Here is a 16024-nt window from a genome sequence, read left to right as displayed (position 1 = left end):
TGATTAATGAGCGGCCGGCATTTTTAAAGTAATTGTTGCCGCGTATTCTCTGCACAGCTGTTCCTCGCCGCGCTGGTGATCGGGGAGCGGTAAGTATGAGAGAGGGCTGCTAACTTCAGTCACTCGGGGGATTAGCGGTCACTGGTGAATCCTTCACAGGTGACCGCTAATCATTACGCGGCACACAGACAGAGCCGCGGCATGACAATGAAGTTGGGTGAAGTTCACCCGAGTTCATTCTCATCGCGCAACTCTGTTTGCTGTCAGCAGACATGTATCAACGACATTGTGCAACACACAAACGGACATTCCACACGGACATTCCACGTACACATACACGGGCATTTTACACACAAACACGGACATTTTACATGTACACACTGCTCGCATACGCCATCACACAGATGCCATACGTACCGGAGAAACGCCCCAAAAAAACAGAACACGGACCCGAAAAACGTACCGTGTCACACGCACGTTTTTTTGCGGAAGTGTGTTTTAGGCCTAACAGGCATGTGCTGACCTTGATGAATCATCCATTTTTTTCTCTGTGATGCTGTTATGGATAAGAAGACATGAAGATATCCAAAATAATACTCTTCAAAATGGCGCTTGCACTGTGTACTGCACCTATGTCTGCACTCAGAAATCATAAGGCTGTTTTTGGGACTCAGCTTATTAGAAAATGATGAGTTTTTCCCCTGCAGCTTGACCAATTGTAAAGAATATGCACCCTTGGAAACAATCCAAGAGATTTTCCTATAAGGTGTTTGTAACTTTCACACTTAAAACAGTCTTCTTCCTTTGATCAAAACTCTTTGATCTCTTTGGATATTTTGCATGTATGCAGATATTTGACTCCAAATTTGGCCACAGACAATTAAGATGAATTTTGCATACCTTGAGTGTAACCCCAAATCAATGCTGCAGCATTTCAGAGTAAAACAGCTGCTATCACATAGCCGAGCTCTGATTCATGCTGCTTGTACTTCTGGCAACAACCACCAGGATTTTGCTATATGAACTAAAAGCAGTACCATACTGGCACTTGGATGCGGAATCCAGGCATACCTGTTGAAGAAAGATGGGATGCTTGGTTAATGAAATATCTTTAATCAAAGTTGCAGAAATGCACTGCCCTTTGAATGATGGGTGCCTTTGTGGTTCGGCTCCTCGTCGTTTATTCCTCCTCTGGCATCCTCCTGGACTGTCCCCTTTTCTTTATTTGAATATTGCACCACACTGCCATTGCTGTTGTTGGTGGCGCATGTGCATTGCCACAGTTATCCTGTCTTCATTAAAATGGTGCTAGAGTCCGCGCATCTGTGTACCGTGATCTCACGCGCCATAATACTGAAGACACTGTGGTCTAGACTTAGAGAGGCATCAGGGCATGTGCAGCTTTTTTTTTTTTTTACATCTGCGCATTCGCCCCTGCTGCTCATACTCTTCACCGCAGTGTCTTCAATAAAATGGAGCAGGGGATAGCATCACAACGCATCAAAAATGCGTAAAAAGTGGATCAAAATGCATGCCGTTTTGATGCAGCCAGAGCCGAACTGGAAGTAGCTTCAGAGAGCGGTGGGTGGGTGCAGCAGAGCTGGAGACTTCAGCATCATGGAGAGCAGGAACAGGGCAGGTGAGCATACGTCCATGTGCAATCACGGATAACGGATCACGTATCACGGACTACACATGGACAACCCACGTGTGCTGTGAATCACGGAATACAGACATGTGCATGTTTTACACGTCAGTGAAGAACATCTGTGTTTTTCACTGACGTGTGAAACGGGTCTTAGTGGCAGCTGTGAATTGTCATTAACCAAGGGGTTAATGACAATTCACAGCTGCCACTAAGGCCCATTTCACACGTCAGTGAAAAACACAGATGTTCTTCACTGACGTGTACACGCACATGTCCCTCTGTATTCCGTGATTCATGGCACACGTGGGTTGTCCATGTGCAATCCGTGATACGTGATCCGTTATCCATGTATTGACCTAGTACGGTTGCAGTTGGAGTAATATAAGGATATTACCCCAACTGCGACCGTACTAGGACAATCAGGATGAGCTGGGTAAAATGCTGGAATTGTTGCATCTAACGGATGTGACAATTCTGGGCAGCTTTAGGCTGCTACTTATAGCTAGAAGGGGCCCAATAACCATGGGCCTCCCCAGGCTGATAATACCAGCCGACAGTTATTGGCTTCATCTTGGCTGGGTATCAAAATTGAGGGGGACTACACGCCATTTTTTAAAATTATTTATTTAAATAATGTTTTAAAAAGCCGCATATGATCCCTCTTATTTTGATACACAACTAAGATAAGCACACAGCAGGGGGGCTGCAGCCTGTATCTGTCTGCTTTATCTGTGCTGGGTACCCTACACCAATTTTATTTATTTTTTTATTTTTACACCCCCATAGAGACCCAGGCAGCATATGTGATTACAACCAATTACATATGCTGTCAAACAGGGTGGGAACGCGGTCTGACTGCATGGAAGCAGTGAATATGTATGATAGTTAATTATTGGACCTAGAAGTAGTGTTACAGCCATGGGGTCGGTCGGTAAGTGTAACTATCCTGCTCTAATGCCTTAGCCCTTTCTACCACCATTTTACAGCATAATGTTCTTAGACTTATATGGGGTTTGGTGTCTGGTCAGATGTAAGGTCTTAAAAATAACATGTCCTGAAATCTCTCCTACATATACAGTATGTGTGAATTAGTGTATATAATGGAATTTCTGTTAATGCAGGTCAATAAAATAAATATTCATTAACAAAGCTTAACATATTTGTAATGTTATGCTACTTATTTTAATATTTAGTGTACGCTGACAACATATGCCTGTTTTATGTTCTCATATATTTCTTTTCTTTTTAATGTTCATGAGTTGAAACACACATACCACCCTCCCCCCTCCTCCAATTAAAGAAAAAACAAAAACAACACAAATCAGCAGTTTGCACTTAGCAGCCACAGATTATTTGTATCTTGCCAGCAGCAGTAAAGGTGCTGAATATAATAAGGATAAGGATTCTTTTTTATTGTACATTTGTAATGATGTGAGCAGCTCTGACTGTGTTGTTGTGACTGAAAAAAACATGGAGACTGACATTACACAGGATGGTGCTGCCACCTTGTGGACAAGTGCTGATATTGCTCGAGGGGCAGATGCTGTAAAATCTGATCCCCCTCCCACAGACACTGGATATACAGGAAAAAGTGCGGGAAAAAGGACTGAGCCACTGGGGCTGTATCAGAGCAGACCTGCCTCGGACTGTCCTCACCGCTGAAGTGGGAGGCCAGAACTGCTGCAGATGTGATACTGGATTTAAGGCATCTCCGGACCGTCTCCTTCCTCCATACCAAGAGACTATATGCTAGTCCTCTGTTGAGAAGGCTGAAGATCTTCCCATCTCTCTCTCCCTTGGAGTCGCCGCTGTTTACCCAGTGTCCAGGCCTGCTACGTGGGACCCTTCCCTCCTTGTGTTTTGGACTGGTAATGTAACCCATAGGGCAAGTCAGGGACAGAATTCTTGTTTACCATTGCTGTTTTTTTTGTGTTCTGTGCCGTGGGTCCGAAGTTAGAGACCCGATAGCAAACTCTGATTATGTGTGCTGCTAAGCCAGCTGCGTGTGTTATTGAAATGTTTACCAGTAAAGTAATGTACTCTTGCATAAAATCTGAGCGTGGGGATTTTGTTGGCGCAGATTATGGGAACTCAGCCGCGGTCTTACCCGCGGCCACTTCATCTGGCGTAGTCGGCAGGATCTGTGACCAGCAAAATCCCCTCCCGGTGGTAGCTTATAGTCAGACAAATCAAGTGAGAAAGTTTAATGGACGGAATTACCCTGTACCTGAATGGGCGTAACAACTTAGGATAGTGGGGGAAATGTATAATGTTGATCCTAAGACCTTAGCAGAAATGGCTATGCTGACGCTAGAGGGGGAGGCAAGGACGACGGTCAGACTGGAGACGGTTAGGGGCCAGCGTACATTAGATGACTTGGTGCGGGTGCTAGAGAACACCTATGGGCCGACCAGATACCTGGGAACACTGTTCTACATGTTCTTCCAGCGTACACAGCTCGAGTGGGAGGACATTCCCCGATATGCGAACGCCCTTCAAGTACTGCTGGAACAAGCCTGCAAAAATGGAGAAAATCTAGCAGGTACATCCTCCCGTGACCTGGTGCTGAGGGACCAATTCGTAATAGGACTGAGAGATCCGTATCTCAACCACTCATTGCAGGACTTACTCCGTATAAATCCAGCCCTTACGTTTGCTGAGGTTAAACAAGAAGCCATAGAACGTTCTAGGGGACCTGTTATGGGAACAGAGACTTATACCGCTACTTGCAGATCCATGTACAGTACAAATACTCCGAACAGCGACACGGAGGAACTGAAGCAGATGGTGGCGGATTTACAGAAGCAGGTGCTGCAGCTCACATTAGACCAACAGGCGGATAGGCAAGTGAGACGGCAACCTAGCCGGCCTATGGGAAAGTGCTGGACATGTGGTGACCCCCGTCACAGAGCAAACCGTTGCCCCCAGAACTCCTTCCAACCTGACCCGCAGCCGTTCCATCGAATGGACTCTCAAACACCCCAGCAAGCGGAGTTTCACTCGAAACAGCGGATGGAACCCCAGGCCTATTCACTAGAACCGCCAAGCCGTGCCTCTCAACAGCGGGCACCTTTAAACTAGACACCCCGGCTGAGGAGGCTCACTCGACCGGGAAGACCACGGAGAAAAGGAGCCAACAAAGGAGCAAGCTTGCATCAAACAGCCCTACACTGAAAGTAATACTAGAGGGGGTTGCCGTGCAAGGACTAATGGATACTGGATCCCAGGTGTCCACCATCTCAGAACAGTTTTACGAGAAATATCCACAACCACGGGCTGCTTGTGACCCGAGTACCGTCATCAAGATCAAAGTGGCCAATAATCTACCCATTCCAGTAACGGGAGTAGCTTGGATGAGCACCGAAATGTGTGGACAGGACCTCGGGAAGAGGGGGATAATCGTGGTCAAAGAAGGCTTCGGTTCGGAAACGCCCATGATTATTGGGATGAACATCCTGAAAGACCTGGACCTGGTATTGTTTACCAAGCGGGGACCCAAGTACTGGCAGGAAGTTACCACACACGGGGCCACCCGCCGAGCATTCCAAAGAGTGGTTCGGGCCTGCAGCCTACAGCAAATGGCAGAGGAACAACGGCCTATAGCCACTATCACCGTGCCTCGCCACACTAGGATCACCTTACCGGCTGAAAAGGAGACAATTTTCTCGCTACCCCTTAGCACCACAAGACCGCTTGAAGGCGTGGAGGTACTGATTGAGCCGCAAACCCCGAGGGAGGGAAAACTGAACCGATTAGTCGCTCGCACTCTGGCTGTCGTGAAGAGGGGAAGGATCCCTGTCCGTCTGAGCAATATGGCTAGTGTAGGCGTCGACCTAGAAGCGGGGACACAGCTCGCCAGAGTTTACGCCCTACCTACAGAGGTGAATCCCAGGGGCCCCCTCCAGTTTGCCCCATCGACAGAGGGAGACTGGACAGTGACTGTCTCCGCCATGGCCACCACCACAGATGACACTGAAGCTGGAAAGGAGCTGCTAGAGAAGTGTCAGCTGGATACATCCCAATACTCTAAACAGGAAGTGTCACAGGTGGAAAAACTACTATAGGAACACCAGGCGTCCTTTGCCCGGCATGACACCGACTTTGGATGCACCACCAGTATCCAACATGAGATCCCTACGGGTAACACTTCTCCTATCCGTGAGAGATACTGGCAGATACCACCCCAGCAATACCAAGAAGTGAAAAGCCTCCTGAATTCCATGCTCCATGCCGGAGTGGTACGAGAGAGCCAGAGCCCCTGGGCTGCACCGGTGGTAATAGTTAAAAAGAAAGACGGATCCCTGAGGTTCTGTGTGGACTACCGCTGCCTGAATGCTTGCACCACCCGGGACTCATACCCTTTGCCGAGGATCGAAGAATCCCTGGCGGCTCTGAAGAAAGCCAAGTACTTTTCCTCCCTGGATCTGGCCAGCGGCTATTGGCAGGTACCCATGAGCGAAAAGGACAGAGAAAAGACCGCTTTCATCCTACCCATGGGCCTGTACGAGTTTGACAGGATGCCCTTCGGCTTGAACAACGCGCCGGGAACTTTCCAGAGGCTGATGGAGCGTTGCTTGGGAGACTTCAATTTCGACTTCACCCTCATCTACCTTGATGACATTGTGGTCTATTCAGCCACGTTCGAAGAACATCTACAGAAGCTGGGCCGCGTGTTCCAGAGGTTAAGGGAACATGGCTTGAAGTTGAAACCCAGCAAGTGCCGTCTTCTACAGCAGGAGATCGATTACCTGGGCCACAGGATCTCGGCCGAAGGTGTACAACCATCGCCGGAGAAAATAGCCGCCGTACGGGACTGGCCCCAGCCCACAACTGTCAAGGAGGTCAGGGCTTTTCTGGGACTAGCAGGCTACTACCGTCGGTTCGTCAAGAACTTTGCCCGGCTTGCCGCACCACTGCACGACCTGCTTCAAGGGACCACCAACAGTCCCAGAGGACGCCGCATCAATTGGGGGCCTACCCAAGAAGAGTCCTTCCAAGCTCTAAAGGGTGCCTTGACGTCGTCCCCCATCCTGGCATATGCAGATTACACCCTGCCCTTTCAATTACATACTGACGCCAGCCTACAGGGTCTAGGGGCAGTACTCTCACAGGTACAAAAAGGCAAGGAACGCGTTATAGCCTATGCCAGTAGGTCCCTACATGAAGGTGAAAAGAATCCCACCAAGTACAGTTCATTCTGGCTGGAGCTGTTGGCCTTGATGTGGGCAATGACTGAGAAATTTGCCGGATATCTGACGGGGACAGAAGTACTAGTCCTGACGGACAACAACCCTTTGGCCCACTTAGAAAATGCGAAACTTGGGGCTATGGAGCAGTGATGGATGGCTCGGCTCTCCAAGTTTAACTACAAGATTAAATATAGAGCTGGGGCTGAAAATCAGAATGCGGACAGCCTGTCCAGAAGGACATCCCCCTCGTCCACTAAGGACCGGGACGAAGAGCTGGAAGGAGACGAGATGCCTGACTTCGCAATATTAGCCCGGCAGATGATGGATTGCCGCCAGTATGCTGTGGATGAGGCTGGCACTCCAGTAGGGTCCCCACTGTCCCCACAGGAATGGTGCAGAATCCAGGACCGGAATGCTGAATGTGCCCTACTCAAACAATTGGTGAAGCAGCAGCAGAAGCCGTCCTCTGACACGCGGTCACGACTGTCCACCAGTACCCTGACCCTGCTCAGCCAATGGGATCATCTGATTCTGAGAGAAGGAGTGCTATACCGGAGGATCTTCCTATCCCACATGCTGGAGGAGTGCCTACAGGTTGTAGTTCCGGCCCAAATGGCCCGTGAGATGGTGGGAGAAGCACACAAGAGGAACGGCCACTTTGGAATAGACAAGACCTTCCGGTGGGTCCAACAGTCCATCTACTGTCCGGGACTCCGCAAGCTGGTTGAAGATGTCTGCCAAGTCTGTCGCACCTGTGAGCTTTACAAGTGCGCTGAGCATGAGCAGCGTGCACCTGTCCAAACAGTTGAGACATCCCGGCCCCTTGAGCTGTTGATGGTGGACTACCTGTTGATTGGGACGGCGAGTGGTGGCTACCAATACTGTCTGGTTATGGTAGACCATTTCACAAAATTCGCAGTTGCTGTTGCTACCAAAGAACAGACTGCCGAGTCAGCTGCGTGGGCCATCTGTCGACAGTTCATCCAGGTCTATGGGTGTCCGGAGAGGTTGCACTCTGATCAGGGGGCTTGTTTTGAAGGTCAAATTATCAAGGAGCTGCATCAGATGTATGGGATCCAGAAGTCCAGAACCACCACTTACCACCCACAGGGGAATGGTGCGTGTGAGCGCTTTAACCGGACTCTACTCCAGTTGATCCGCACCTTAGCCGATGACAAGAAAGACCAATGGCCCCAATTCCTCCCGTATCTAGTGTGGGCCTACAACAATCAAGTCCACTCCGTAACGGGTTTTACCCCACACATCCTTCTCTTTGGCCGCCCAGGAAAAGGGGTCCATGACCTAAACCTGACCAGTCCTGAAAAAAATACCGGCGGTACCTATCCATCCTGGCTACACACTCATCGTCAGAAGATGGAAACTGTATACCGACTGGTAGGCCAACAATTCCGGGGCCAGAGACATGCTGACCCGCTCCCCGTACAGGTAGAACCCTTAGAAGTAGGACAGCTAGTCCTGGTTCATATTAAGAAGCCTCAAGGAAAACTCCGAGCTAAGTGGGAAGCTGAAGTCTATCGGGTAGTTGAGCGCCCCTACCCTGATGGTCATGTGTACAGAGTCCGGGGTGAAGATAGCGGCAACTCTCGCACCTTGCACCGGAATATGTTGCGCCCCTGCCGATCCCAGCCTGACTCCCTGACCACAGTACCCGGTGAGGACGACACTGCTGACATGACTGACACCATTGACATTACTCAGCATAGTGACCTTGTGGACTCCGGGACTGGTTACCCGCCTGCGCAGACTGGCTCTCCCTCTAAGGAACTGACGGAGGTAGAGAGTGTAACCGGTGATAGAGTGGAGGGAAATCAACCTCTGCGGCGTACTACCCGCACCACTGCCGGGGTTCCTCCTGGGCAGTCTTATAGGGACCAGTATGTATGGCCCACTTCTCAGCCTCCCCCTGCCACAGCCTCAGTCCTCGCTGCCCTGGAACCTGTGAATGTTGACAGGGACTACTAACCTTTCAGTGGGGGGATATGTAATGATGTGAGCAGCTCTGACTGTGTTGTGACTGAAAAAAACATGGAGACTGACATTACACAGGATGGTGCTGCCACCTTGTGGACAAGTGCTGAAATTGCTCGAGGGGAAGATGCTGTAAAATCTGATCCCCCTCCCACAGACACTGGATATACAGGAAAAAGTGCGGGAAAAAGGACTGAGCCACTGGGGCTGTATCAGAGCAGACCTGCCTCGGACTCTCCTCACCGCTGAAGTGGGAGGCCAGAACTGCTGCAGATGTGATACTGGATTCAAGGCATCTCCGGACCGTCTCCTTCCTCCATACCAAGAGACTATATGCTAGTCCTCTGTTGAGAGGGCTGAAGATCTTCCCATCTCTCTCTCCCTTGGAGTCGCCGCTGTTTACCCAGAATCCAGGCCTGCTACGTGGAGCCTTCCCTCCTTGTGTTTTGGACTGGTAATGTAACCCATAGGGCAAGTCAGGGACAGAATTCTTGTTTACCATTGCTGTTTTTTTTGTGTTCTGTGCCATGGGTCCGAAGTTAGAGACCCGATAGCAAACTCTGATTATGTGTGCTGCTAAGCCAGCTGCGTGTGTTATTGAAATGTTTACCAGTAAAGAAATGTACCCTTGCATAAAATCTGAGCGTGGGGATTTTGTTGGTGCAGATTATGGGAACTCAGCCGCGGTCTTACCCGCGGCCACTTCACATTCATTCTCTAACAACAATAAATTGTATCTCCCCTGTTTATTAAACTGCTAATGCAAGAAAAAATTTTTTTAAAACGGCACACACTAAATATTTTACAACGGTAGTATATTTTGATTACTTTTGTAACAAGCTTTTATTTCCTTCCCCACTTTTTCGCTTTCAAAGAACTCTGCACTATGTGGAATAGGTGCACTTTTTTGTTCATGCCACAGGCAGATAAATTGTATTACTTTTTTTGTAAACTATAATGAATAATTTAAAATTCAGATAAAAATGTGACCTCAACAGAAATATGCTACAGAAAGTATTTTAACATTTATTTGGGAATAACTTAAAATAGAAGTATTAGTAAATGTATCTCTATAAAACATATCCAATTTTGAACTAGTTGACTCAATGCAACCAAGTTCTTTTTAGAACTTTTACCAGAGGAAAAATGGCTTTATTCCAGCATCTGATGGTAAAACAAGTCTAGCAACTGTTTATAATGAATAAACAAATAATAAATATCATGAAAACACACAAAACCTAGATTACTGGAAATATATTTAAAGTATTATTCCAGATATAACATGGTATTACCTATCTTCAGGATAGGTTGTAACTACTAGATCAAGGGTGATCCAGTTTCTGGGACCCCACCGTTTGCCCTCTTTGAGTGGAGTGATGATGCTGCTCTTCACTAATTCTATGGGTCTGACAGAGTGCGTAGTCAGCAATCAGTACCATGAAGATTGAATGGAGCGGCAGCATGCATGTGCCACTTCTGCTCCATTATAAGGGGGAATGAAATGACATGGAACCCATGATCTGGTGGATGGTCAAACCAACTAATCTATCCTTTCGATAAAAAATAGCTGGAAAAGTACTTTATTTTTGTTTAATGCAGATGAGATGGTCTTAAACAATTATATTCTTTCTCATCAGGTATATGAAGCAGTGGCATAATTTCATACTCTAAACTCCTGCACAGTGGATGAACGACAATATGGATTCATTATGAAATATATGACATAAGTTAAAGGCCATTTCTCACTTTTCCTGTAATGAGGCAGCTTTGTCTTGGACATGTATCTATGGGACTTTGAACAAGTAACTTCAGAATTCCAGATCAACAAATCATATTATATTGAGAATCGACCAGGAGGGCTAGTCTCTTATGCCATAAAAGCTTGGGGATCTGACATTGACTAAATTGTCTAGTTCTTCTGCTATGTATTACCTTTAATATGCTATGAGACCATAAAGCAGATCCTAAAATTCAACATAAAATGATTTGAAAGCCACAGTACATTCCATCCTACAAAGGTAGTACCGTCTGATCCTATATTAATATCCCCATGTCATTGTCGTTTATATTGGTTTTCTCATTATTGGAATATATTGCCTCCTTGTCTTTCTGTATTTATTCAATTCATTTCTGTGATTTATGCTAAATGTAAAAATGAAATACTCCAGGCTCTGTGCACATAACTGAACATTTTTCAATTGTATCTGGTCAATAAATATCTGTCATATATTTGTTCAAATTCTTTTAATAAAAAGAGCAGCACAATGTTCAATGTTCTTTAGTAGTGAAATAGAATTTCACAGTTAACTACAGTACTAGGTCAATATAGACAATACTTACCCGAAGCTTCCTTCCAAACACAGTTACTTTGCCTTTTGTCTGTTCTTTCCGTAACCTCCATTCAATGGAGTTCAGTCCATTCTCCATAGGTAAAGATATATTGCGCCTTCCAATTGTAGGTGTCACAGTTCCAGCAAGAATGTGGGGTTCGCTGTGGAAACTGATCCCCATTCCATTAGCATACATTACTCTCAGTGTTCCATTACTACATATTTGATAGCTGTTTCTTACTTGATCTGGCAAAAACAGAATATTACTAAATTAGAAAATGTTTACAATATAAAAAAAAATAACAGTCTAATTTTAGAAGTATTATATGACCTGTCAATAAATCATGCATATAACCAACTTCCTAGAAGCTGTATGTTAAATGACTCAAGATCTATTGCTTTAGGCAAAATCTCAGCCTTTATCTTTCTCTAGTTTGGACTCAGAAATGTTCTTAATAAACAGGACTCAATCTTTTCAAGTAGTGTTACTTAAATAGGTTGTCTTAAGGCCCCGTCACACTAAGCAACATCGCTAGCAACATCGCTAGCAACATCGCTGCTAACGAACAACTTTTGTGACGTAGCAGCGATGTTGCTAGTGATGTCGCTGTGTGTGACATCCAGCAACAACCTGGCCCCTGCTGTGAGGTCGTTGGTTGTTGCTGAATGTCCTGGGCCATTTTTTAGTTGTTGCTGTCCCGCTGTGAAGCACAGATCGCTGTGTGTGACAGCGAGACAGCAACAACTAAATGTGCAGGCAGCAGGAGCCGGCTTCTGTGGACACTGGTAACCACAGTAAACATCGGGTAACCAAGAAGCCCTGTCCTTGGTTACCCGATATTTACCTTTGTTACCAGCCTCCGCCGCTCTCACTGTCAGTGCCGGCTCCTGCTCTGTGCACATGTAGCTGCAGGACACATCGGGTTAATTAACCCGATGTGTGCTGTAGCTAGGAGAGCAGGGAGCCAGCGCTAAGCATTGTGCGCTGCTCCCTGCTCTGTGCACATTTAGCTGCAGCACACATCGGGTAATTAACCCGATGTGTGCTGTAACTAGGAGAGCAGGGAGCCAGCGCTCAGTGTGCGCTGCTCCCTGCTCTCTGCACGTGTAGCTGCGTGCGCTGGTAACCAAGGTAAATATCGGGTTGGTTACCTTAGTTACCAAGCGCAGCATCTTCCACGCGGCGCTGGGGGCTGGTCACTGGTTGCTGGTGAGCTCACCAGCAACTCGTGTAGCGACGCTCCAGCGATCCCTGCCAGGTCAGGTTGCTGGTGGGATCGCTGGAGCGTCGCAATGTGACATCTCACCAGCAACCTCCTAGCAACTTACCAGCGATCCCTATCGTTGTTGGGATCGCTGGTAAGTTGTTTAGTGTGACTGGACCTTTACACTTGACAAGCACTTAATTTCTGAAGTGCCAACAGATAAAATAAAAAAGCCCACAAAATTCCATACCCATACAACTGTGATCACGTAACATTGTCAACATCAATGTATGCTCTGACAGAATAGTGAAGGCTGTAGCCAATCTAATTACATAACAATGTCACATGGCTACATTTGTCTTTTTTTATTATATCTGGGGATTGTTAGTAGTTAAATGGATTGCTTCCTACCCTTGCTGCAGTTTGTTTTAATAACAAACCGTGCTCTGCTAACCTTCCCGAGGTCCACCTGCAAGTCTCCACTGCTGTTCCCAGTATCTGGGAGAGGCAACAGCATTGACACCACCCTGACTATGCGGGCAGCCAATGAGCTAAGCATCTCTGCCAGTGTAGATGGGACACCCCCTTCAGAGTCTAAAGCTGGGTTTACACACTGCAACATCGCAAAGGACATCGCTGTAACGTCACCGGTTTTGTGACGTTATAGCAACCTCCCCAAGTCTCTGTTGAGTCGCTGGTGAGCTGTCAAACAGGCAGACCTGGCCAACGACGCAACAGCGATCCGGACCTGCAGAGCGACCTAGCTGGTTGTTGGGGACGTTGTAAAGCTGCTATTTGAAAGGGAAGTCGCTGTAAAGTCCCCTTTACACACTGAAACTTTCTAGCGATGCATGCTGCACAGCGGGAAACAAAGGACCTAGGAATGGTCCTGAACGATTTGTAGCGATCACAACTTCACAGCAGGGGCCAGGTCGCTGATAGGTTTCACACACTGCAATGTCGCTGGGGAGGTCGCTGTAACGTCACAAAACCGGTGACGTTACAGCGATGTCGTTTGCGATGTTGCAGTGTGTAAAGCCACCTTAACTGCAGCCAGGCTAGAAAAATAATTGAAAGGGAATAACCCCTTTAAGACTTTAGCAGTCCAATAGATATGACAAGTTGGGGCTTAAAAATATAGCTACTATAATAGATTCTATGGTGATTTCCAAAAGCCTTTTGCATGAATTCCAGGGGCAATTATATGGGTTTAACGATGACAACTGTTCGATGATAGGGTTCGGGACATTGGGATCAATAATCTCAAGAATGGAGGTCCTTTGTATCCTTTTCCCCCAGCCTCCAGACTATGAGGTTTTGAAAGAAATGCAGGTTGAACAAGCAGTGACAGGGAAAAATGGGGACTATGGGACCCACCTTCTGGCAAATAATGATGTTCCAAGCAGTTGGACCCAAACCAATCTAATAGTGTGCAGGTGATGATTCGTTATAACTAAAATACCACTTTAACGGAATATGTGATAAAGTGAAAAAGAAGGACAATATTTATTTTTTTATTCATACAGATATACACTTTGGTCATTAATCTAATGCTTTGATGTTGTAGTTCTTAGCTTCTGCTCTAGTAAATACATTTCCAGATATTAAATCACCTGTTTTACTATAAGAAAGAAAAAAAAGTTGTAAAGAGACACAAAGTGTACGCAAATAGGAGTCATCTGGATTGTGCTGCAGGGATGAGGAGCCATGTTGTACTGCTGCTTTTATGCCCAATCCTCGTTGATTGACATCTCAATGGGCACAGCTAATTCTAACCTCAACTGCCCCCTGAGTTGAATTGAAGAATGGATGTGCTAATAACCAGTACTCCATCACTCCTCTCCCCTAAAGGCCCAGTCACACACAACGACTTACCAGCGATCCCGAAAACGATGCGACCTGATAGGGATCGCTGGTAAGTCGCTGGGAGGTCACTGGTGAGATGTCACACAGTCAGACCTTACCAACGATGCAGGAACGATACAGGTCACAGTAGCGACCTGTATAACGATCTCAGCAGTCACTGTGACCCTGTCACACAGTGTCAAACACAGAGATGTGTCCTGCTCAGCAGGACATCGCCTTTGAAGAAAATGGCCTGGACCATTCTGCAACGACTAGCGATCTCACAGCAGGGGCCTGATCGCTGGTAGATGTCACACATAACGAGATCACTAACGGGATCGCTACTGCGTCACAGAAACCGTGACTCAGCAGCGATCTCGCTAGCGATCTCGTTATGTGTGACGATACCTTAAGTGACTCATGGTAGTCAATAAAATTCAGCACATGCAGATTTACACTGTTTTGTGGATTCTTTGCCTACATAGCCTCATTGAGGTTACTTACAATATCATAAAATCACCACAGTATAACAAATTGCTTTTTGAAATGTAGAAAACTAAAGAACTAGTAGCATCTGATACCAAAAAAAGAGCCCGCAACAACAAAAATGGCTAATTAAATGCATATTACAACATAAACAGAGAATGCATGAATATTACATAAAAATATTGATAATAGTTTAAATGATTAGTACAAAGTTGTTAAAAGATTGAACGTTTGCTTGATATTTCATCCACATAGCCAATTCATGTCCCTAAATGCCACATGCAGAATATTTTAATGCACAGTATGTGTAATCTAGTCACCAGATGTCTAAAAAAATAATTGTAGAATCCCTTTCTGTAAAGATAAAACTTGAAAAACTCAGGTACTGTATATACTTTATTGCTGGGCTTCCCCATTTCCCAGTGTCATTTCTGCTGACATAATACGCCTGTATTGAGAGCATGCATTTTTTATAGATTTACTCTCCACTTTCATTTCTAAATAGAATTAAATAAAAAGGAAGAAACCGCTTTTTCTCAAAGAGCTCTTTTCACAGAGTTGAGATCAGCAGAACAAAAGAGATTAGTACAAGAAGATCAATTGCTTATGTTTCATTTATTCTTAGACATTTAGATATGTGCCCTAGGGGATAGCATGTAGAAGCTAACATTTGAAGAAGAGATCTACTGTGCTCTTGCTAAAGCTTACAGACAATACTATCTGATAATCACCGCTTTTCACAGGGCAATAATTAATATGAAGCCTTGGCTATCTTGTTGACTATCTCATTGTCTGTTTGAAGATTGTGGTCATCTGCTTGCTGTCATCAGAAACTGACATGCTCTCCCACAGAATTATTTCTACATCACTGACATCAAGCAAGACTAGTTAGAGACAATCTCAGCTAACAATGTTGCTGTGGCTTCCAATTCTCGTAAATCCCTGCAAAGGCTATAATATTTAATTTAGCACAATCTGTCTTCAACATGCAATGTGCATCTGAGATACCAGTACACTCCATACAAAATGCATTGTGTTTCTGTCTATCATATTCAGGAATGGAAAGTGGAATCTAAACCTGAGTTATATGTATTGAACATAAAGTGAAACACTGTGCTGACCTAGCTTGTGCATGTGAACATGCTTTTTTGGTAGAAGTAGAAGGGTTTGCACATTGCTTAGAAAATAATCAGATTTTGTAGCATTTGTGGTTTACTTCAGCCTCTATAGGACTTAGGATTTTGGAAGGATTCGATAACCACGTTGCTTTGCCAAAGTGAGCACAGCACCGTTCCTTTTAGCAATCTGTAGTTTGAATACAAGTCGGTGACA

The 16024-nt window shown here is 45.8% G+C and overlaps 1 protein-coding gene across 6 annotated transcripts in view; it reads right to left on the bottom strand.

Annotated features, from left to right (window-relative positions):
* TENM2 (teneurin transmembrane protein 2) overlaps positions 1-16024 on the bottom strand; it is a 4009156-nt gene that overhangs the window by 550658 nt on the left and 3442474 nt on the right. For all 6 annotated transcript variants that reach the window (XM_075344552.1, XM_075344547.1, XM_075344548.1 and 3 more), the window contains one exon: positions 11167-11402. In XM_075344552.1, the coding sequence (XP_075200667.1) occupies positions 11167-11402 (236 nt within the window). The remainder of the gene's footprint in view (positions 1-11166; positions 11403-16024) is intronic.

The sequence above is a fragment of the Anomaloglossus baeobatrachus genome, chromosome 4 (assembly GCF_048569485.1).
Source record: "Anomaloglossus baeobatrachus isolate aAnoBae1 chromosome 4, aAnoBae1.hap1, whole genome shotgun sequence".
Classification (NCBI taxonomy): domain Eukaryota; kingdom Metazoa; phylum Chordata; class Amphibia; order Anura; family Aromobatidae; genus Anomaloglossus; species Anomaloglossus baeobatrachus.
Note: the sequence above shows the minus strand (reverse complement) of the source record. Positions and strands in the feature narration are given on the sequence as shown.